This window comes from Gymnoscopelus microlampas (genome assembly GCF_963454915.1).
Source record: "Gymnoscopelus microlampas genome assembly, chromosome: 1".
Lineage (NCBI taxonomy): Eukaryota > Metazoa > Chordata > Actinopteri > Myctophiformes > Myctophidae > Gymnoscopelus > Gymnoscopelus microlampas.
In genome coordinates this window covers 37,560,217-37,585,995 of record NC_139962.1, presented here as the reverse complement: position 1 = coordinate 37,585,995, position 25,779 = coordinate 37,560,217, and the positions used below count along the sequence as shown (strand labels likewise).

The window sequence follows — 25,779 nt, the reverse complement described above, 5'->3', positions numbered from 1 at the left end:
GCCACCTGCCAGTGTGTAGTGAATGGAATGTGGAGGGAGTGTAGTGTAGCTTCTATTAAGAATAACCAGTGACCTTACTGTAATTGGTTCCCAAACGGTGTGCCGAGGCACACTGATGTTCCATGAGACAATTCTAGGTGTGCCTTGGGATTTTGTGACAACCACATATTATTGCAATATTGTACAGCTATATAAAAAATTATCAGTATTTTGCACAAACTGATTTCCAGTACAGAAGCAAATTCTAGACCCTAAAAATATTTATTTTTAACCACATTCAACCTGACTTGGCAATTCTTTTTTTATTTTTTATTTTTTATTTCACACAATTTTAGAAGCATCCAAGATACCTGATCTACACCTACATCTATGAATAACAGGTGTGTCTTGAGATTTTTACTTGTGCCTCAGGCACAAAAAGTTTGGAAACCACTTATCTAATAATATTTTAACCACTTTCAACCTGACCTGGCAAAAAGTTATTCACTTATTTATTTATTTCACACTTTTAGAAGCATCCAAAATAGCTGATCTACACCTAGCCCATCGGCTATTTTCACCATGAATAGGTCTCTTGAGATTTTGACTTATGCCTTGGGCACAAAAAGTTTAAAACCACTTATCTAATGTGTGCAAAGACAGGGCTGGTAGTCCTCCTGTTGTTTCTATTACATTACAGTGAGGATAAAGTATGAAATAGTTCCATCTACTTGTGTCATATTACTGACGTCTGGATGGAATTATTTTGAAGTTGAAGTTGATGCCCAAAACCTTACAATTTAGGCATTGCAGACTTCTTATCCAGAGTGACTAGCAAAGTACAAAATCAGAGCATATATCTAAACAACAGAGTTGTAGAGTCTGGGAGCCAGGACGGAGAAGAGTCTACACTTGCGTTGGCCACTGTTTTATAGGGATGGGAGGGACAGACTTCTGGTTTGCTGATCGAAGTGTGTGGCCTGCTCAAGGTCTAATAACCAAGTAGTAGCCATTGTTATGTATGGTACGCTGCTTTGGATATGGGCTTGGATTAAAATATCTAACAACTGAACTCTACAGCATTGTGAGTAATATTGAGTAATATGCATGGTATTATTATTATTGTTACCTGTATGGTCTTGGAGACGAAGCAAGGATGATTTCTCATGGTCTGTTTTCCAGACTTGCAGTAATGTATATGATTGATCTGTGGTTGCATGTCATCGACGCCGCATTCATTTTTTTTGATAGGCAAGTGTAAATGTGTAACTAGCTACCAATAAAGTGAATCTGCTATGAACTGAAAATGTATTTGTAATAATGACATTTTTAAGAATCTTTAATTTGTCTGTTCACCCAAATTTGGGGTTAATGTATTTTGCATCATCTTCTAATAAAACTAAATTGGTCACTTTGATTAGAGTTGGTTTGGGCAGCCTATACTGTCGTTGATGGAGATTCATCCCCTAGAAAGATCTTCTCAAAGGTGCCTACAACTCAGGGGCCCATCGCTGCATATGGGGCGTATATTTACTCAGCAAATAGAGCAACAGCCTGTCAAACTGTCAGTTCTGGGAAGGAAAATGAAGCTGAACTGCCTGGTTGAACAGATAGAGAGAGGGGGGGGTGATAGAAGATCAGAAAGCACTAGATAGCAAGTGGAACCATTATCGATAAGGAATGCCAACAGTCAGGAGAATGTGGAAGACGCCAGTAGAGATAGATGGAGAGCAGAAAAGGGGGTAGAGTCATATCATCCCCCACTACGTATGGCTGTGGTTGAATATGACAGGCTGCTGACTGACTTTGGGCAGGCCCTGCAATCTCATACTGCCATTTCTCACTTTCTTTTCCTGTCATATCGCCCTGACTCTTAACTTACACACAGCTCAGATTTCAGGAAACCAGCAGCCTCCCCCATCTCTCTCTCCCCTCTCTCTCTCCCCACTAGTAAGTGGCATCTTATGTGTGGTGTTTTGCACTTCTGAGATGAAGGGGGAAGAGAGGGCATATTTTTTTAAAAACCTTGTTTCATTTTTGGCATGTTATGCTTTATTTCAAATAGGTCAATGCAGGGGGTTCGGAAACCAAGGGCAGAGAAAGAGCCATGCGCGCTCACTACTAGGAACATACAGTATGGTCTGCACAATAACTGACTGATCCACCAGGGAGTGGGACCACCCATGAAAGCATTTTAATAATATATCATACTATTATAGTATATTATATATACATATATTGTAACTAGATATTAAGGCATTTTGTATAAAGCCCATTATGTCTACAGTATAATGCATTATAAAAATATGTAAAATGCATTATCATCTGCTTAGAACACTGTACAGTTATAGTTATAAGCACTCATATGCATAATGCTTTATAACAATATTCATGACACATTATAACGCATCTTATAATGACTTGTAAAGTCAAGTATCATACCTCAAAATTGGTGGACACTCACCCCATTTATAGTGTGATTTTAAGTCACAATAAGTGGTCACTGGGTGTTTTAAGAGCTACAGCAGTGTTGATGTCTTTTGACAGAGTAATTTCCATAGAGACATCCAAGCAGTGGAGCACTTAGCTACCGTAGCCTGTTGGAGACAGGAGATATGCCTTGTACTTGAACTACACAGGGTTTGTAGCTCTGGATAAGCAGTTGCATGGGTGATCTGCAATTCAAACAAGACTCCAAAGCCAAAACGTTACAGAGATGTTGACTTTGCAGTCTCAGCATTCTGCGCTCCTTTTCCTTTTACCCAAATTAGGGGTATGACTGGGTCATTCAGGAATGAGAAAATTGGGGTAAAGCTAATGCCATATCCTGATCTTACCACATATGGTACATGCCAATAATGTTGATGCTTACACTAGTGTCTTGCTCGGCTTGCTATACTGTGTTCTCTATAATAGGTCTGACCTCGACTAAACAAATTAATAGTCGACAATGACACATGTGCAAAAGGTTTACGACATGAAATAAGGCACAAGGACCTCTTTAAATCTATTGCGTAGTCTGCATACCATAGATCATTTTTCAGGATCTACCTCATTCAGCATCTAAAAGCATTAACTCAATTAATAATCGACTAAGCCTGGGTCATCTAAGATCAAACCAACCGATTAGGCGATTCAACTATGAGAGACAAGTCGGGTCCTATAGTTCTCTAAAGGGAGAGAACAGTTGTGATGTGTGTGAAGTAGCTCATTGTCATCATATTGACAAAAGCCTGATTTGATTAATGCGTTGACATAGCACACCTACAAGCTCACAACATGATGCAACGCATTGCAAGTAAGCATAAGCCTCATTAGTCAGCACAAACACAATGTAGCTCCTCAGTCATGAGACAACTTTTATAGTCTGCATAATTATGTTGAACGATTGACCTCTTGTTTCTAGTGCCAGTGGGCAACCTCCCATCCCATACCAAACATAAAAAAGAAAACTGCTGCACCATCCCTTAACAGGCTAGAGAAACGGGTCTCTTTACCTAGCAAAGTCAAGTCATCCCTATAGGACTTTTGTTACCTTGTAAACTATGCCCAAAGGACACCACAAACGCATTCTGTAGAGTTGTTCCATAGGTTTCGTACTTGACAGGTTTGGATGCAAGGAACCGTAACGTGTAATTAGAGTGTGTGTTGTGTGCGTGCGCAAGCAAAGCAAGCAAGTTTTTGCTTGTATGGCATGTCCACCTCCACATCAATCAATTGACCCCCACACATCCCTAAACTACCTCAAGGGCTGTCTTTCCTACCCCCCCCCCCCCCCCCCACACACACACACACACACACACACACACACACATACACACATATTCTCCTGGATTATCTTTCCCTGCAAGGGCCCCGACCTCACCCAGGCCAGTACTACCATCTGCATGGAAACCATCATCCTCCTTTGCTCCTGTGTGCTTATTTCTCTCTCTCTGTCTCTCCACCCAGTTCTTCCTGCCATCAATTATAGGGGCTGCTTTGGGAGTTAGTATGGCGTCTGGAAATATATTGGGCTGGACACAGAACCTCACCCCAACATCTCTCTCTCCCTCCACACACACACACACACACACACACACACACACACACACACACACACACACACACACACACACACACACACACAGACACACACAGTCAGACACACACACACACACACACACACACACACACACACACACACACACACACACACACACACACACACACACACACAGTCAGACACACACAGTCAGACACACACACACACACACACACACACACACACACACACACACACACACACACACACACACACACACACACACACGTTAAAGCCAAAGGGCATGTATGCAATTTGTAGCAGTGTTTTATTTTTTCAACTTTTTGTATTTGTCCCTTTTCTTTACAGTTAACTTTGCAGTGTGTGTGTTTTCTACATCTTAAATTGCAATTTCCTTTCCGTGCAACACTGTGGGGGATGGGGGCCTGTTTTGGAGGTGGTGTAGCCCTATTAAAACTAAGGGAAATGAGTTTCTGTGTAGTAGGTACTATAGCCATGGATAGTCTGGCTATCCATGGCTCATTAAGTCCTAATGCACTTTATGCTATAGGGACACACACTTAACAAGTTATTGTATAAAAGCCTCCCTGTAAAAATGTGTTAAAATAAAGATGCACTGCTCTCTCAACTGATTGGTACACACAATCTACTACATAAACATTCCAGGATTGATTTAGCACGTGTTCCATGCTATCAGTCCTCTTTGCCCCCATCTTCCTGTTTCGCTACACCACCCTATGCTCAGTCAGTCCTCAGTCAGTATGGGTGTCCCAAAGCCTAAGGTCCAGATGGCAACAACCGGGTTAAGTATCTATGGTCTTTAGCTCGAACTTTGGAATGGCCACTTGCCAGACAGACTCTCCTTGAGGTTCCCAGACTGCTCTGCCCCATTAGAGGTTAAAATATGTGAGCCATAAAAGTAAACTTAAGCAATTCTACACTATAGGTCATAGGATCTAAGTTCTGGATTTTATGATAGGGTGACCTGTATTTGGCTCTAATCTGGGCAATCTGAAGTTGTCACTGTCACATGTGAACACATGAAAAAGGTGTTGAGCTTCAGAGCTGAGATACAAACTTCCACACTACAATGCCAAGAAAGACACCAAAATAACAACCTAACACTCCCAGGGGCAAAGCAGATCAAATAATGTCCCAGTGACATTCTGATCTGTCAGTGCTTTAGCCTACAGTTGATTACAGTGATACACAACCTTAAGAAAAAGGTGACTTCACAACCTAGTAAGCTAAACAAACCCGATCCTTCACTTCTCTCCAACAATGGCAGCCATTGAGTTACCTGACTCACTCAATCGAGCCCCTCCTTGCAGTACATTCAAGGTGACATCTCTCAAACAAAACTTTAAGCAAAGAGACAATTCATAAAGAGCGTCATTGAGACAAATACTCCTGCACACACTACTGTCTGCATGCATTAAAAAAACACTGCTATGACAGTACACCCCTGTGTCGTTTTTCCCCCTGTCCTCACCAAATCAAAATGAACTTGACAGGAGGGAGATCTGATGACATTCCAAGGTGTAACGTCATACTTTAAGATTCCCATTTGCATTTCTTCCGAAAATAACTGGGACAAAATACATATCTGTGTGAGATTACTTTGAAGGGGGCAGCCCATAATAATACTTTGAAATTCTTCTTTGAAAGTCTCAGAATTTAGTTTTTTGTTTTTTGATCAGTTGTCCTATTTCCACTCAGCAGGGACTTCTTCTTGCCATAGTATTTGTTATGATTTATAGATATCAGGCACAGATTCCTTTTTAACCACTTAAACCCTCTATACTTAAACTTAAACTAATACTCAGTTGACCGGGGTTGGCTCTGTACTTGGTCCACTCTTTTTTCAACTACACCAAATCTCTTTGCCAAAAATAGCTGATCTACAAGCTCACAAGGCGTCACATTGCGATATGACCTTTTAGATCTGCTATTTTCGCAGAATTTTCACCCCAAAATAGAGATGCTGGGATTCATGTGGTTAAGATCTGAAGTGCAGAAGAAATATATCAGTGGTGTGACTGGTGTCTAAAGTGGTACAAAACTGAAGGCAGCACTGTATTCTCTTAAATAAGTCAAGTTTTTCTCAGTGTTTTGCTACAAGTTGCATCAAGTCAAATCTAAGTACAGATACATCTGGTGTTAATCTTAACCTTGGTGAACCAAGATAACATCTGACCGTGGGCCGTTCAGGGGCCAAGTCCAGTCCACCTGTTTGAAAAAACTGCTCAGAATGCAAATAACAATTACTGTGTTATGACCCTCACATTCTGTAGCTTGTTTGAACAAAAAAATAGGTGTGCAACAGTTATATTAATCAAACAAATCAGTTTATTTGACCATAAAAAATATTTGATTTTATAAACTTAATTTATTTCGAAAAAATATGTTAATATTGTTTTTTAGTTTTTTTTTTACCCAATAGCAAAAACAGTAGCCCTACAATGAAGTCTTGCAGCAAGGGTACAGATTAGGGGCTTCTGTGTCTTCACCTCAATACAGGTTATATGACATTCTTTATCCCTGGCATTTCTAGGTGATGTAACCAAATCAGGTTGTGGTTCAGAGGTTTATAGGGATACAAGCAAGCAGGAGAGACCAGTGGGAGTTTCCCCTAGCATGAGTTCAGTCTACATGGCCGCTTCCTCCAGGGCAAAAACCTTTGCCTTATCTCCACCACGAGACCTTTTCTCCTAGGGGCACACATGCTCACGCATGTGTGCGCGAGGCACACACACACACACACAACATGCCTTCGACATTCCCTTTTCTTTTGTGTTTGACACGTTGTCTGTTTCTTTCTTTCTACTTGGCTGTCAACTCATGCATCAGAGGCCATTTTCATTTAACAAAATCATCATTCAGCAATGTGTCAGTGATAGCAGCTCTATGTTTTGCACTTAGCTGTAGGGTGTAATAGGCCCATTTTAATGATCTTTTCCATGTGTGTATACTATGGCCTATGTGTGCTTTCTTAATTTAGGAAAAAGCTTGGCATCAGTAATTGTGTTATGCACTAGAAATCACGTTGAGCCTATTGATTTCTCATTATTTATTCATTGTATAGTCATTGTTGCATTGGTTTTTGTGTTACAATTATGATTTTCTAAAAAAAGGGTAAGGAGAGGTCGCACAGACTCGCAGCCACGATGCAATAAACTTTTTTATTTATAAGTTACCAACGTTTCGACATATTATGTCTTCATCAGGGTATGAATTACAATTATGATTTTCAACACTACCTCTATACATACTGTATGTTGTCACTGGCTGTGATCTTGTCCTTGTTCAATGTGTTTAAGGCAAAAAGACGTCAGGAAATATGAATAAAGTTGATATAATCTGTCTCCATAGGCTGTATAGGTGTGCCAGGTTGGTGCTTATGTGCACCATAGGAATCGTAGGAGCACAGAGAATGGCTGAAATAGATGGACTGGAATTTGTTGTTGATTGGATAGATTATGATAATTATCAACAACTGTAATGCATATCAATTGTGTGAGCAAGTACCCTTGGAAAACAATGGTTCCCAAGCCGTGTGGCCCATAGCTCTCAGGAGCCTATCTCCTGTTTCCATTGTGTGAGGCAGATGATGTATAGGTATACCCCAGGACATGGTGCTAGTATGTCGCTGGGACTTGCCCCCAATCAAACCCTTGATGCTATGTGCCAAGCAGGGAGGCTGTGGGTACCATTTTTATAGTCTTTGGTATGACTCGGCCAATGATTGAACCCCGATCTCCCAGTCTAACTCAGGGCAGACACTCTTAACCTCAAGGCCACTGAACTGGCTGCGTGGGTGCTTTCCATTAAAGTAGAATGTCAGTCTGTGTGTCTGAGTATCATAAGAACTGGCCTGTCCCAGTGGTGTGTTCTACCGTCAGATGCTGTGTACGGCGTATACCTTGAGATTTTTTTTCGTCGCTACCGTATACCTTCAAAAACTGTTTCATCCATTGAAAACGCGAGAGCGTATACCCACGACCACGCGCATCATATCGTAGCGTATACCTTCCGAAAAAAACTAGAACACAACACTGGCCTGTCCTTATTCTTTGTCTTCACAATATGTCATCCCATCCTCCAACCCACTTTTAATAGATGTTTTCCCCCATGTCCCCTTTGACTTGTCCAGGCTCATGGATATTGCAGTTGTGCCTAGATATATCTGTCTGTCTGTCTGTCTAAAGAGAGTGGTCAACGAGCAGTGGAGATGGTTGTAATAGGAAGATGTAATGTGATTGACAAGAGGCCTTGTTTTCCTAGGAGGAGACCCATTAGCTGATTGTCCCCACCATCTGATGGTACAGAGAGACAGCCAGCATTGGGCCAGTGCTGCCCAACACTGTCACACCCCTAAATCTCTCCTATCCCTTAAGCAGTGAGCTGACCATCTGTTCTGGGCATCAGTCCGTAGCTCTGCTCCCTCTCTCTCTCTCTCTCTCTCTCTCTCATACACACTCACAGAGCTAAATGTTAGTGTAAATCCTAGCATTTGTAGTGTGTGAAATGAAGAGCAATAGTTTGTGTTCCAGGCTTTCACATGTGTGTGTCTTTGTTTTGAAACTGACACATAGCTGTTGTAACACATGTTTACTATATGCAAGTTGCTAAGGCAACACAAGGTTGTGCAGGCAACAACATGGAGCAGGTTGAATAGGACCGACTGGAAATGACCAAGCAATGGTGCAGCATTGTATCAGGTCCCAGCTGGAGGTGCACCGCCTTTATGCATCCCTGTTCCATTTCCTGTTTTCTTTTATCCCCCCTGTGTGCTGCTCCCACATGCCGTTTTTAAAGCCCTGGCAACAGAACTAAGAGGTGCAAAGAGACGCTGCCTGGTATCTCTGACAGAGAGGTGACTGTGTTGTTTGGCAGCTAATGCATTGTGGATGTTCTTTGTAAGCCAGGTTTCAATTTCTACTGCACAGAACTAAAACGTTACGAATAGATTTAAGTGCACCTTTCTCCTCAGGTAAAACCATATACCTTTTATATTTTGGACGGGTGTTTGGACATTTCTTTGTAAATGTGTACGCTTGGAGTATTGGCACTATCCGCAGTTAACTGTAGTGTAACATCTAGGCTGTGTGTTTTCCACTTCCTGTCGATTTCATTGGATATCATTGGTCATCTGACCAGTTTCATTGGATTTCATTGGATCAAATCGACAGGAAGTGGAAAACACACAGACTAGGAAACAGGTGAATACACATCGCAATGCTTATCACAGGCCTTGGATGGACCTGCTAAGCATTATTGCTTAGGAGCATGAAGAATATGTGGTCTAACTTCTCTTCTGCATACTGTGGATTTAATATTTCATCCAAATAAAATAATGAAAGACGAGCACTCTTCAACAATATGTACAGTAGTGGTATGTTGAATTGGTCTCATGTATTTTAGGTACATTTTGTCCATGTAATGTTGTGTTGTATTGTGTTGTGCTGCAGTCTATTGCATGTAGATGCTCTACTAGAGCTCAGACACGGTCTTAGTGGTCCTCACCACCAGACACTGAAACCTGTTAGTGTACCTACAGTACTGTTGCAACTTGTTGACTGTGATCTAACAAGTGTTTGTGTGTGCGTGCTTGCACAGGCACAAATGAGTGTGTTGCTCTTTTGGTCCGGGTAGCTCAGTCGGCATTGGCACTGGGTGAACAAATGGGTTACAAAAATCGTGGAATTCTCTCTTTTTTTTATTTCAACATAGTTTGCATATCTGTATGATTTTCGGACATTGAAAGTATATACTCTACATTACAACAACCTCTCACATATTGTATGCGCTTACATATTTATTATCCCCAGGTTTGGGACCTGCAGTACAGAGACTTCTTGTGATCAGCTCAGTCATAATACCCCTCTTACTCTCTGTGGCCCACACTAACCCCATGATGGCCCTCTGCTGTGTATTAAAGAGGGAACTTGTGAATGGCGTGATTGTGTATTCAGTAAAGAGGATGGCAGCTGCTAGTCTTGGCCTTGGTGTGTGTGTGTGTGTGTGTGTGTGTGTGTGTGTGTGTGTGTGTGTGTGTGTGTGTGTGTGTGTGTGTGTGTGTGTGTGTGTGTGTGTGCGTGCGTGTGTGACTTTGTCTCTTTGTGTGTTTTTATGGTAATCCAACAGATCCAGATGACTTATCCCTTATCCTTTCCCGGTCATGAGTGTGCATGTTGGCCTCCTACAAAATCATTTGGTACTTTTGTAGATTACATAATAGCACATTGGGAGTTTGTGTCAGGATCTGACAAAATGTCCTAATCTGGTGAGATTTCATTGTGCCATGTTAAATTGGCGAGCGTTAGATGGAGGATCTTTTCTTTGTACATTGCCAGATGATTGCTGTGCGGACAGAACTAAACTGATTTTTTTTTTTAGAACATTAATATCTGTCTTTATTGATCCTGTTGTGTCTTCTTTTTCTCCTTCCTCACAGTGGTGATGCCTTGAAGCTGTGGCCCCTCCAGCCCAGTGAAGGACGTGCCAGTGCCGGCTGCTGCTAATGGGAACCTCTGCTCCGCCATGACTGCTCGTGATGGCGGAGGCAGTGGAGGCATTGGTGGCATGGGCACCCTTGGCCGGCGGCAGCGCTTCGAGAACTCAGAGTTCACCGTTCGCATCTACCCCGGCGACCTGGCCGAGGGCACCATCTACTGCCCTGTCAGCGCCCGCAAGACCACCACAGCCGCGGATGCCATCGAGCGAGTCATCGAGCGGCTGGAATTGGACCGTACCAAGTGCTATGTGCTGGCCGAGGTCAAGGAGTTTGGTGGCGAGGAATGGATCCTCAACCCCACCGACTGCCCTGTGCAGAGGATGATGCTGTGGCCCCGCATGGCTCTGGAGCAGCGCTCCTTCTCCGGGGGCGGGGAGGACTACCGCTTCCTCCTTCGGCTGAAGAACCTGGACGGCTCCATTCACTATGGCGGCAGCCTCCAGATGTGGCTGAGGGTCACGGAGGAGCGCCGGTGCATGGTGGAGCGGGGCCTGCTGCCACAGCCCGAACCGCGGGGCGACCATGCTGACCTATGCCGCCTGCCGGAGCTAACGGAGCGCTCGCTGCTGGACAACCTGCGCTCCCGCTTCCGTCAGGAGAGGATCTACACCTACGTGGGAACCATCCTCATTGTCATAAATCCATTCAAGTTCCTGCCCATTTACAACCCGAAGTATGTAAAGATGTATGATAATCACACGCTGGGAGACCTCGAGCCACACATTTATGCGGTGGCGGATGTGGCTTACCATGCCATGCTGCAGAGGCAGAGGAACCAGTGCATTGTGATATCTGGAGAGAGTGGTTCTGGAAAGACCCAGAGCACTAACTTCCTGATTCACCACCTGACTGCCCTCAGTCAGAAGGGATTTGCCAGTGGGGTTGAACAGATTATCCTGGGGGCAGGACCAGTACTGGAGGTATGTAACACATTTTGGTATCATTAGCTTGATTGAAAGATGTTTCATACACTGAATGAATTCGTTATATTATTGTTGACAAAACATTTGTCCATGGAAAAAAAACTATGATATCTGTATAAATTGCATCACTCTAGCCTAGACAATAATTATGCAGAAAAAGGGGATCAATACCATTCATGTGGATAAACTACTGCAGGCGTATTCGTTTGGTGTTCATGTGAGCTGCTGTGTGTTGCCGGCTTGTAATATTAGTTATGCAACTGTGCTTGGCCACAACTGTCTCCGGGACTGGCTCAGAGTTATGCCTGCCCCATAAACAGCTTCATTACAGTTTCAGTCCAGCTGTGGGGATTATATACAGTAGTACACAGAGGAGCTTCTCTTCAAATGCACAAGCATTTTTACAGTTGCAGTGTTGGTGTAAAATTGTAACCTTGTGTTTACATCGAATTTCCATTTCATACACTTTAGAATCCTGACTGTTCATTTAACTATGAGAGTGTACAAATGAACGCTAGAGTTAAATTAGCCTAAAGCTGTGTCCACCAAAGCGTTCTTTCCCAGCTGAAAATGTAATGTAATCTAAAAATGCTTCCAAACGTCCAGAGAAAAATATTTAAACCTGTAAACCTGTAAGCGCCCAAAAAGAAATGGTAGACGTGAATGCGCAGTGCAGAATAGACGCTCCCATTGAAACCTATTCAAAACATATGCTGCGCTCAGGGGAAAACGCCTTGGTGGACACAGCCCCTAAGGTTGCACGCTGTTGTCGCGTACTGACAATAGCCGATCTACAAGCGCCGCGTTGTGAGCTTATAGATGGACTATTTTCAGTGTGTGACACCGGTGTGCAACCATATAAATCAGGCTTAACACTTTAAGGTAGAAGGTGAAGGTAGTAGAGAGGCCTTGCCAACTGTTATGGAGGAAGCTTGTTAGATTAGACTGTTACACCGTGCTTCAAGACATTCCAGTCATATTCTTAAAGTTGTGGGACTTGTCACTTGAATACAGGCCAGTCAGAAGCTTTGACTAATTCACAGCCACACATTCTTTTCTCTTTTGTTTTTCAATCACCTACGTACATTCCAGAACATTGCCCAACACCTTTCTACCATAGGCACAGTTCTATCAGTACCAGATGAGGCTGCTCAATGACCTCATCATTTTACAAGCATAGTATCGTTTGTCGTCACCCTCATGTCACCTGACCACAGACTGTTGACAAATGTTTCAGTTACATTGAACAGGGGAATTATTCTTAAACAGTAAAATCCTTTATCCATTTGCAACTGAGAGGGTACAAATGTTAAATGTGTTTGGCCATTGATAATTCCTTCTAGCACTCTTTCACTAAGGGGGAGTCTGAACTCTGAACGGTGCTACACTTCAGAGAACTCCATCAGATTAACCACATGAACCCTAGCGTCACTATTCTGGGGCAAGCTTTCAGCAAAACAATGCATTGGGAGCTTGTAGATCAGCTGTTTGTGGTAGAGGGAAAAAAGGAGGGGGCCTTGTATAGACCCTTGAGGGACTGATAATTGTTAGTTTCAAATTAGTACTACTGAAAGGATTCTCCCATTACAATGTCGGTCTGTTTTTTGCACATGCAGTATACTAAAAGCCTTTTGCCCATGTTCTATTGACATCAGTATTGACAGCATTGACAAAAGTGTTGGAAATAGGAGCTTAAACGCCACGTCCATAAGGAACACAAATACTGTACAACACAGCTCTTTCCTTCAGGTCGCCCCAGCCAGCCCACACTGTATTTTACTGCCCTATGCTATGCTGGGATACTATTATTCACTGGCCTGTCTCCTGTTAATGCGTAAGCACAGTTGGTTAATCTCCAACGCAGCAACACGACTGAGTGGTTTGTGAGTGCAGAGGATCAGCGTCTAATTGTTTGCACAGTGAGATTACGTATCTTCCCATTGGACTGGAGCTGCTGCTCAGAGATAGACAGGGAGGAGGAGGCCAACAGCAGCCAGCATTACCTCATACCAATATACTTCATCTTCATTTCCTTCTACATCCTTCTCTATTTGGCTAATTATAGGTGTTACACAGCAAAGACATTTTACAAGTGGTATGCAACAATAATGTGTCTGTCTTGCATGGGTTCCAGTAAAAAACAAGAAATGATGACAGTCATATTATACCAGGTTGCTTTTTTTGCCCCGATCAAACACGACCAGCTGCTTCTCTCTGTGTGCGTGTGTGTGTGTGTGTGTGTGTGTGTGTGTGTGTGTGTGTGTGTGTGTGTGTGTGTGTGTGTGTGTGTGTGTGTGTGTGTGTGTGTGTGTGTGTGTGTGTGTGTGTGTGTGTGTGTGTGTGTGTGTGTGTGTGTGTGTGTGTGAGCATACATTTGTTGTTAGCACTTAGCACTCATTAGCAGGCTCTGTAGCAACCAAACATGGCTCAATTGCTGCTGTCGAAAACGGTCTCGGAAGTTAGACTGTTGCCCAATAATGCCTACTTAAATAAGCTTCTGAGCTTACACGCATGAGCATGAGTGTGTTAATAGACTCATGCGCAGTCTGAGCATGAGTCTATGTAGTAGTGTGCGTTTTCCCCATCAAGGTGGGGAGCCCAGTGTCACATCTTGTTAAGGGTCTAGAAATCTTAGCAGCACCCCTTGCTGTTATCACAATTTAGTGCCACAGGCTATGCAGACATAGTTTAGCAGAACATTTTCTTTTTTGGCTAACAAGTGGTTAGAGAAGAATCTTGGCCAAAAGCCAAGAAAGCTATAAGACCTTAGGAAGTACATACATACAACGTATGTATTATAGCTCTGTATTTACTTTACTGTAATGTACTGTATTATCTCTGGGTGCTAGGTATTTTAGGCATAGTTCATTTGGGAGTATATAGTGGTCATAGAAAACTAATGGCAATAAAATGTTTTATTTTGCCCATAACATGGGTAACAGAAAAGGTTACTGTAAGTACTTTTGTGCAATGACAAAGAATACATGTCCTTCAAAATGCTAGAAATGTGTACATTTCTAACTTTAACCTTTTACTGCATATAAGGAAGATTTGCTGAGCACAGCACACATGCTTCTTATCAAATACCTTCTTCCACAATCATACAATTATCCACAGGCACACCTGGGAGTTGTGGAGTAATGTAAGTTCAGTGCCTTACTCAAAGGCAACTCACAGATTTTTCTCTCAGTTTTTGAGCTAAGTGAAGTGTTATCCTTAAATTATATTTTGTTGTGTGCCAGTGTTGTGCGCCGAAGACCCAGTAGCAGATTGTAGATCGTCTATTTTCGGCAATTAAGTATAAATCAGGTCATTCACATCCTCCATCCCAATTTTCCCTTACGCTGTCTGGGGATTTCTACTCAACTCTTTTCTTAACTGCAGGTGCCAGATGGTAGTAGCACAATTTCTTTCTCAAAAAAAGAAAAACTAAGATTAAAGACTAAGACATTGTTGACCTGTCACCCTTGGGTGAAAAATGGTGTTCCAGAGCAGAGATGACAGACATTTTCCAATGACTGTTGGTTGTGATGCAAGCTCAGCCCCAGGCCCCAGGCATGCAGATCGACAGCATGTTAACTCTTGATGGCGGATATCACTTACAAACGCCTCTCGTCTCTTTGGAGGCTTGCCAATAGCAGTAGTTAACTGTTTCGATCCTGACAAACCCTGTCACTTAAGTGTTCATAGTAATCAATTCTTGGACTGATGTAGATTAATGCCTGGATTGGAGACATACAAGTAGGAGCATGTTATCGTGGTTGCTCTTGTGCAAAAGTATGTATTAAACATGAGAGGTGTATGAATAGAAGGCATCAGTTGTGTGCAGATTTTTCCCCCTTTCTCAATCCTTATCTCTTTTCTTGCCTTCAAACTTATCTTCCTTCAGGCTCCTGATGACCAACATGAAGATGCTTGAAATTGTTCATGTAATATGACAAATTTGCTCTCATTCTATCTAGTACAGTACGTATCCACTGTCCACCATCACTGTTTACGTGCTGCTGCTAGATATGACAGATCTTGACATTAACAAAACCCTTGAAGTATTTGTTTTTAACCAGTCATCTCTGCAACTATAAATGAAACGGATGTGAGTGAGGAGGGCTTCAGAATGTGTCATCTTACTTTTCTTGAATGCTTAAAGCCTGTACATCTTATGATGCATATTGTACTTGGATCTTGTCTGTCTCTGCATGAGACCCATTTGTCTTACATTGCTCTTCAGTAATGATAACCTTGGTGCAGGAAACGGTATATCCTCTGCCTCTGAAAGATAACTGCTGTTTCGCAAAGCACAACATAATAGTTTGCCTCATCCTCTATTTTTAGTCATATGTGTCTAGCGACATGTATACGCAGAGAGCCTTGACAGATTGATAGGTGAAAGAAATGTTCCCTGTCCAGTGCTTGTAGAGAATGGCTGAGCAGAGTTTTGAGATAAGACCTGATAATATGCCTTTTTCTTTTAGTATTCTTGCTCTAACCAGTCGTCAAGGCTCTCTTACAACATGTAACTACCACTCAGGCCTTCAATCCAGATGTCACCCTGTTGAGACGTTGGGTTTGCAGGTGTTTACCTTACATTTAAGACTGATGGGATGCACATTTGTGCGAGCATGCATCCTGAGTGGGTGTGAAGGTGCAAGAAAAAGTAACTACACATCACAAAACTGCAAATCAATATGTTCCATGGAGCAGCTGAAGAAATATAAAACCATAGTTTAGATACAAGTCATTTTAAGGTAGCAACGCAAAAAACAAAGGAAAGTGCTACAGTACCTGAGACACTTTATGAAATGTATGATAATAGAAATTGGTAATTGGGAGGCATGTAGAGGTTCGATATGAATGAATAGACATAAATGGTAAGATAAGATACACTTTAGAATTGTATAAGCATTAGTGAGGATTGATGTAGAGCTATGGTTGAAAAAAGCTGAAGTGGTCCTTTAATCAGTGGGATATTTTTCCCCCCACCAATGCACTGGTTGTGTGCATTATGTAATCGAGCCAAAGACCTTGTTGGCCCATCCTGTTGTGCTCTCAGTGTTTCTGGTCCTACAGAAACAGTCCCACTGTGAGTCAGACCAGGTCACCTCTCAGTATCTCCTCCTTTGCTACCTCCGCACGCACGTACGCACGCACGCACGCACGCACGCAGCAGCAGCACATTTAATACCTTCTCCACAGAGCCACCCCTCAATACTGAGTAGGATTAGTATGTATTACTGGACGACTCCCAACAGGGCGGGGTCAACTCAACTGAGATTTACAGTGCTCTGAAAGTGGTATTTTTTTCTGTCGTCTTTTCTCTCTCTTTCAGGGTAGGATACCATGAGAGAGACCGGGATTGACTGAGCCCTGAACTCTCAGGGTTTGTTTACTGTGACATGAAAGTGCCATGTGTTTGTGTAGTAACCTAAGACACAGGTGAAGCTATGTTAAAGCCAAGGCTACAGCATGGCTGCCGTGACCATGTACACAATGGTCTACACCTGTGTGCTGTATTCCCTGTTTGAGCTCTGGGTTCAAAGTGCGAGTCTCAAGACGTTGCCTGTATAGAAGGTTTCTTTATAGTTTATACCGCTAGACCACAGACTATACCGTAAAATCTGGAGTATTTATTTAACTCTGAGAAGTGAAAATTAACTCTGCGTTAAATTGTGCCGCAATGTAAAGTAAGGAAAGAAAGTGTTGAACAATACTTAGTATTGTTTATGTGGCAGCTTAGTTAGTGACATAGTTGGAAAAGGAGAGCCTATAAATAATGTGGCCTTTAAATAAATATTGTACTGACCATGGTAGGATGATTGCATAATGCTGGCTATGCGCTGACAGTTGTTTAGTTCTGGTAGTCATTCATGATATTCCAGATGACTGAGGCAAGTCTATATGTTTATTATCTCTTGTCTTTTCGGGTAGATCAGGTTAAGTACATGAAGAAAGGATTACTTCAGGCTATTCATTCAATAGGCCTATAACTTGTTCTGTGAAAGCACTCTGCTTGAGGTTAAGGTATATCTCCTCTTGGGGGGCCTCTGATGATCTGATCTGAGTATAGAATCTCCAGTTTCATCGTGTCAGACCAGATGCAAAGTGACAAGGGAGGCTGTAGTTTGAGATACCAGACAGATTTGGAAAGAAAGCATTGCACATTAAAATCTGGAGTGTTGATTTCTGAGAGATTTCTTGAGTTAAACCAACATCACGATTTAGCTGTGTGGGCTGTTTGTGATTTAAATGTGTTTTAAATGCTCTTCCTTTGAGATAAAGGAGGTGTTTGTCTCAGACAATGACAATGTCTGTTCTAAATGTTTAACTAAGCCCAGATGTACAATACTGTACTTGCTTTATCTTGTATCTGGCTTTGTGGATGCAATGTCGTACTCACTCAGTAAAGTCTCATTAATCCACATCAGGAAAAGAATAGGCAATATACAAACTTATTCCCCGAATCCCCTCCATTGTGGCAATAAAATTGCTATGGAAACACAGAGAAGTTAAGCTGGACAATATCATCCCATTCCAAGTGCTTCTAGATCAGTGAAACTAGTCAATGGAATGGATATCAGTGGGTTTGATATTATATATTTTTTTAAATCAAAATAGGGATGCCAGTTAATAATATACTGGCATCCCTATTTTTGTCATATCTTCCACACAATTCAAAATGATCAACAACAAAAGAAATCATATCACGATATGTGGTGATCTTGTAGATCGGCTATTTTGGCTATTTGTTGTACAACAACAAGTACATGGGGCTTAAGTGGTTAAGTCTACTCAATAAAGTGATCCTTTACCTTTAAGCCGGTGTGCGGGCTCTACCTTTTTAAAATGCTTAAGTGGTTAAGGCCAATGGTTTGCACAGAATCATTAAAGACTGGCCTTTCTGTTGTAGGTGCTGTGCAATTTTTCTTCCAGTAATCCCAGTCACTGAGCAAATGTCCCAAAGTGTTTAAGAGGAAACTGAAACAGAATTCAGGGCTTCACAGTTATTATAATGAATAAAGAGGGTTTCATGTACAGGGTAGTTTGGGTGGATGAAGTAAAAAACAAACATAAGATGAGATGTTTTATGTTGTGGAGTCAAAAATGATATTCTTAAGCTGTCATGCATACATTTATCTACATTGATTGGTACGAAATAGGCTTATAGGCTTTAAAACCCAGATCTACAGTATTTCTATTTTCTACAAATTAGCTTTTGTCAATCATATTTGATTTGCTGCTGAATCAGCATCAATAGAGTCCTCGCTACAGTATGTGAGGGAAATACATTAAGACTGCAATACTTTATATATATATATATTGTGGTGTGTATGAAGCTGTTCACAATACATGCAAAAGCTTTTTCTGTGTCAGCAGATCATCTCAACTCATGCAGTATATGTTGTAAATCCATTTTGCTATGCCCATGAGACAACAATATCATTCCAGTTACATGGATTCAGTCAGTTATATTTCCTGAATGATACCTAGTATGAACTCAACGCTTGCTTACCGTTCCCATGAGCATGTGTCAGATCCAGACGTTTCTTTTTGCTAATCTTATCTCCATGGTATCGTGCCAAGATGTTTTTCTCCATGAGACATTTTATAGATGAAGGCTGGTACCATTGCTAGCAAAGAAGGGAGGATTCACAATAGGAGTATATAACATTCAGTCCCTATTTTGTCAACCTGTCCATAAAAAGACATTAAGCAAACCAATGTTTGGATTTAGCTTTAGAGTTTAGATCAAAGGTTATACAGAGATCATATTCCTCACATCTAGAGGAGGGTGCTTATTTAGCTTATTTAGGTTTGCTAAACCGATTGTGTTAGTTGAACTGGTAATGCATTGATACGTAATAGTCCCACTGTTCAATTCAGGGTTGAAACACATTGCATTCTCTTTACTAATATATCTCTGGCGTCCTGAAGTCATTGCAAATTTAGCGTGTTGGCTAATTGTCATTGGCATCATTACCCTCACACTGCAATGCTTGTGAGCCAACTAGTCAGTGGACACAGATGCTGTAAACTGTGCTAGTCTAACAGTGTGCCTCTGTTTATGTCCCCTCACAGGATCTTTATTTACGCCAGGGCATGTGAGAGTGTACAGGTGCCCTCTCAGCAACACACACACACACACACACACACACACACACACACACACACACACACAGGCATAGTGTCAGAATGCACGTGGTGTCAGAATGCAGCAGCTGTCCTACTGGTCTAGATACACCTGCACTTACTGGGCCACATAGAAACAAAGAGGACAGAAAAGCCTTTATTCTTTGTCACATAGTAGAAATATTATGCAATGAACCATTGGTTCATTTTTTTCCAGCAATCATGGAAGCATAGCTCAATAGTTTCCATTCAGTTGTGCCCTGTCCCCCTGTATGATAGGAAACAGAGTCACAATGAAATCTGTTTTGTTTCGACTTTCAACTTCTCTTAAAATAAACTCTCTTTCTTGCACGCACGCACGCACGCACGCACGCACGCACGCACGCACGCACGCACGCACGCACGCACGCACGCACGCACGCACGCACACACACACACACACACACACACACACACACACACACACACACACACACACACACACACACACACACACACACACACACACACACACACACACACTCTCCCTTCCTCAGTGGCCTTGACTTTGTCCATCTGCAGCTGGCTAGATATATCTCCCTCCAACACTCCTTAGCGACTCTCTCCTGTCCTGAATGTGTAAAGGAGCGGATGTTCAGAGTTGGTTTAAAAGCCCTTTGTGGATGCTTACTCATGCCCCCCACCCCCTCTCTTCTTCTATAGCAGCACAAAGACATCTAGTCAAAATATCTATGCAACCCGTCCCTTTCTTTTACTAATCTATACATGTATATCAGCGTAAATATACAGCACCTGTACCAAAACAAATTTATCTGTCAGAGGCCTAATAACTAGTCATAGTTTGTCCAATTCAATAATTGGTCTCCTAGAACTGGAGGTAAATGGCTACTCATGCAAAACAACCACCACCCAAAATGACATGGGCCATGGCTTCTGTCCATGGCCCGTGCACTGGCTGCCATTTTTCTTAGTTGGATGTTCCATTTCTATGATTTTGAGTGTGAACAAAGTTTGTTACATAAAAGGTGAAGGCACACCTTCTACTCCACTTAAGTTACATAAATCCATGGTGGTGACCTGTTTTCCTCTGAGGTTCATATCTGAAGCTGTGTGTCATTTTAAGCCTGTGCTCTCCACACACCACCAGATGAGGTAGAGTAAAGCCTGGTGCTGAAGTTCAGATCACACATCTGGAAAAGAGCTGGCTTGGAGTGGAGAACATGAAGTGACTCACTGATGGAAAGAACATCACAATGGCCATGCGCAGCTCTCTGCTTTATACAGAGGTTCCCCATTGTTGGTTCTCCTTGGTTCTTCTGACAGAAAGTCTGTAGACCTACAGTACATTTCTCTGTGGATTGTAGTGGCTGTTTTCAATTAATTCAGGCAGTGTAGAAGAATGAATGCAATAACACCAGGGGAGATGAGTGACTTGTACCAAAATAAAGCACACATCACAATAGAAAATTAAAAACAAATGGTTATTGTCTTATCTGTTTCTTTTTAACTTTCTCCAACCCTCTTAGTCTCTCTCTTTCTCTTTCTCTTTCTCTCTCGCGCTCGCACGCTCCCTCTCTCTCTCTCGTGCGTTCCCTCTCTCTCTCTCTCTCGCTCCCTCTCTCTCTCTCGCTCCCAATATTTCTCTGTTCTTCATCCTACATTAGTAAATAGCTGTCTGGCCATCTGAGCTGTACTCTACTGGCCCACCCCCTTAAGAAGATAAGTGACACCATGCTAAGAATAAAGTTCTTGTCCCTTTTGGAATGTTGCCTGTGGTATTGTGAATGACTCATTAACTGTCCACAACAATGAAGAGGCTCTGCAGTGGATTTTTCTTTTTTTCCTCGTTCTTCTTGTGAGCGGAGAGGTAATGTTCCCGCCCAAAGACTTTTTAACAGCCCATATCCCTGCTGTCTACAAGACATCACTGGTCCTATCAATAACCTCTGTCCTCAGGCAGAAAGTGTAAAATGAACATGGCACTGGCAGTAAAAGATTTAGAACCATATTCTGTAGTTAAACCCATTCTGTAGTTAAACCCATGGTGTGGCTATTTTCTCTCTTTTTTTAGTAGTTTATCTGCTATTTAAGAAATAAATATTATGTTTAGGGTGGACTTGCTTAGTAGAACATTAAAGGTAACATGAATCACTTGAATCCAAGGACTCTTTGAATCTAGAAAACAGGTATTTTCTTGTCTGCTTTGGGTAATTCGGTCGATGAAAAAGAAAAGACTGGAAGGGGACAGATATTCTTGGATTTGCATGGGATTGTTTGTGTCTCTCAGATCTAACTAATTGGATTGACCTTGTTTCTGCTTTGACCATGTGGGTTAGCTTTGGTGTTGTGATTGTGCTAAGTCACTCCCTCACCTTGTCTCTTGGCTACATTATCTTGCAGTACCTCAGCACATCCTTACATCAAGCTTTTAGCCTCGGGTTGGCCAACTAATGTTTGACATGTGGCCTACATAAGGGTGTGTTGCTGATAAGACCACCTGTTCCAGCTTTCCTAGCTACAGGAGCTTTACCAATATGCCCCGTGTATTAGCTAATGACAGGGAGGTCACAACACACACACACACACACACACACACACACACACACACACACACACACACACACACACACACACACACACACACACACACACACACACACACTGCATTGAAGATTCAATTCCTTGCTAGTAGCATTTGTAAATGACAGTGACAACAGATAGTATTCACTGCCAAACCTATTGTGGTGAACATGCAGTGCCACAGCTCTGAAGGGAGGCGAGCTGCCATACAGTACACAGGAGCTACAGTAAGACCAGTGGTGGTGTGTGGGTCTGGCTCAGGGTGTTTGCTGGGTAAACACTGGGCTCAGATTAGGGGATGGGAAGAACTCCAAAGTAAACCCTACATGTGTGGAGGAGAGGAGGGTATCATCTCATGGATGAGAAAGGGAGAAAAAAAAGCATATTGAAACTAGGCAGAAAATCCAAGGAGTCTTTATTCACTCTTTTACTGAAAACATAAAGCCTGATTTTCTACTTAGTTATGCACTGGTATTCTGCAGCCAAAACAACAGATCTACACAACGCATTGCAGAACGACGCATTGTGAGCTTGCAGATTGGCTATTGTCAGTGTGTATCACAAGTCACGACAATGCGCAACCAAGTATAAGTTGGGCATTACGAACATAGCACTGATGACTCCGAGGACAAATGCAGGCAAAGTGAGGGAATACAGCTTTCAAGTCTTCTTCAAGCTGCATGGAACCTCACACGGTGTTTGTTGTGTCTCACTTGCTTATATTTCTCAGTTGAAGTGATGAATTGTAATGTGCACCAACAGCCGCAGCTGAAACAGTGTGTTGACGGGTTTCGTACACAGTTTAGATTTATGTGGTTTATTGGTAGTCAAATATTTTGTGGCTGTAGTTAGAAGTTTGCAGTAAAAAAATTGGTTAAATGCAGGCATGTATTGGTTTGTATTTGATGCCTGAAGTGAATGGCACCATTTTAAGATTAACTAATCATATGATGCTTAGTTCACCTGACATCTTACCCAACAACAAGCTTACAAAATACCAAGTCCTCAGCATAGTTTCAGTCAACAGTAACTGATACATAACAATTGGCAATAGCATTGCATTGTTAGTGTAAGGGGGAGTTTGGGCCATGAAGAGATCTGTGTTTACATTTTTTGCAAGTTCATAATCCTCTCTGTCTCATACTATAATGCTTCTAGTAAATTCTTTGACATAGCCCCATGTGAAGGGTCAAATGTCTATCTTTTCAAGTTCCACATGAACATAATGTCTTTCTTCTTTTTTTTACATAAAGTTTTCCTTTGCTTTTTTTTCTGTTTTGCTTTTCCTCGAATTATGTGGATCTTTATACCCTTGGATAATGTTGCAGCTTGGAATTCAAGTGTGAGAAAGGAAAGCAAGGCTTATTAATTCTGAAAACATTTTTACGTGGCCTTCAGCAGCATGCGGAAAATGAAAGGTAGACATGGTACATTATGTCTGGTGGGTTTAATGAAATGTCTGCGTCTGAGAAACACAGACATTCACGCCTACTGCAAGAAACATTCATTTGAAATTCAGAAGAATGGATATTCAGAAGTGAACTTCTCTGACACTGCAGCTGGGGTGACTGTGAAATTGCAGCACAGATGCTTCGAGATAGCTGGTCACGTCACTTTTTAAAGCTCTGGCTATTTTCTGAATTTATGTTTCTAAACTCTGTGAATTAGGACATGACTCCATGTTTTCCAGGACTTTGCATCTCCACCCCTCACTCCCCCTCACATTACATTCCATTTCACTGTATGGACGCCAGATTTGGGAAGCTCCTTTCTGCACCTCCTGCATTTCCGCTCCTTCCGCTGGTGTCTGGACTGTTTTCCCGTTTCCCGCCTTATAGTGAGGCCCCTTTGTTGTTTTTGTACAGAGGACAGCTTTAGCATTACTTGCAGTGCCTACATAGGTTTTTTCACAGAGCCCTTTAAAGTAAGATGTTGGTTGAATTTTATAACAGCGGAAGTACTGTAATTCTTCTGAATTTAGATATATTCAGTCTAAACAGATGTATTAGTACATTAGATGCAAAAAGACAAAACAATCATAATAAGCACAGTGAGAATGCAAGCAGATGGATATCAGTTTCTTTTAGCTTAGAAATTTGTCATCAGTCCACTAATCAACCCTGGAATTCCCCATCGCACACCTCCATGCTGCAGAAAGAGACACAACTTCATAAACAAATAATTTTGTTATGTGGAGGAGTCTTTCTGTAGACTTGTCTGGTTGCTTACCACAGAGTTGTCCTGATTTTGAGGTTCAGGCACAAACCCCCACGTTCCTCACTGGGTTCTCTCTATTCAGGTTCAAAGGCATGTGGGTTAGGGCATTAAGACAGTGTTAAAAACTTTTGAAAATACACAGATGCACTCCACACAAAATCATGTTTTTTTTTTCTTTTTAACATGTTTTTGAAGTAACTGCAATGCGTGTGTGCACGCACGACACACTCACTTACCTCTGAAAAGAAAACGACAGTTTTATCGCTTTATTGCCTTCCAGATCTTATGCTTCTTTGAACGACGGAGTCCCGCGGCATACAGCCAATCTACAAACCAACAACGTTTTCTGCATGTTGATTACAGGGGCGTGGTACATTAGCATATTCATGAGGGGTTGTTCCTGCAGGCATGGCATAATTAATAGATCCTCCACACACACACACACACACACACACACACACACACACACACACACACACACACACACACACACACACACACACACACACACACACACACACACACACACACACACACACACACACACAAAGACTTAAAACAAAACAAAAACAGTGATGTACCTATTGTCACAAATATATGCAATCCCACAAAAGCAGATGCTGCGAAGAGAAATTGATCCAGTGCATTTTAAATAATGATTTGCACTTGTTGGCTTAATGATGATTACATTACACAATCATCCCCATCTTTCTTCCACTGACTTTAGTTAGCCTTATACAACATTAACTGCAGCAGGCCATCATAGAAGCCTGCTGGAGTTGAGAAAATCCATATTGACACAAGCTTTGAGAGTGAGTGGGTTTAGTGTTTGCTCTAAAAGATAGGCATGTTTTCCTAATCTCAGAGCACATTTACTTAGTGCTTGTCAAACACATCCTATACGGGGAGTTAAATTGACTCAGGCTACTCAACCGTCTGTCATCCTTGACGCACACTGGTGATTGGGGGGCAGGGGCACCCAAATTTGGTGCACTTAATCACATGTTTGATTGTTTTTGTAAAAAGCTAGATCTTATTTGGTTATATAGTTATAGTAGGATGTATGGGTGTATATGCATGTAAATGTGTTCAGGAGAGAGTGATAGAGAGACAGATTTAGGCTCTGCACAACATACTGTCTTAACCACTTGAACTCTATATACTTGTATGACAAATACCGGAAATAGCAGATCTATAAGCTCACGTGTTACATTACGACATGTTGAGCTTGAAAAAATGTTGATTTGACAACATGATTTGTGATGATATTCGTTTGAAAATTCTTATCAACAGGAATTTGTACAGAAAATACACAGCCAGCGACAGAGAGACTTGAGTGTAATAGGGCACAACACTTTATAGGTTTTATGACCGTTTTAAGTTTGAAACCTGCT

General features: G+C 41.9%; 1 protein-coding gene across 8 annotated transcripts in view; it reads left to right on the top strand.

Moving 5' to 3' along the window:
* Positions 1-25,779, top strand: part of myo9aa (myosin IXAa) — a 110,609-nt gene that overhangs the window by 12,340 nt on the left and 72,490 nt on the right. For all 8 annotated transcript variants that reach the window (XM_084066274.1, XM_084066275.1, XM_084066276.1 and 5 more), the window contains exon 2: positions 10,482-11,461. In XM_084066274.1, coding sequence (XP_083922400.1) covers positions 10,568-11,461 — 894 coding nt within the window. In that variant the 5' untranslated portion in view covers positions 10,482-10,567. The remainder of the gene's footprint in view (positions 1-10,481; positions 11,462-25,779) is intronic.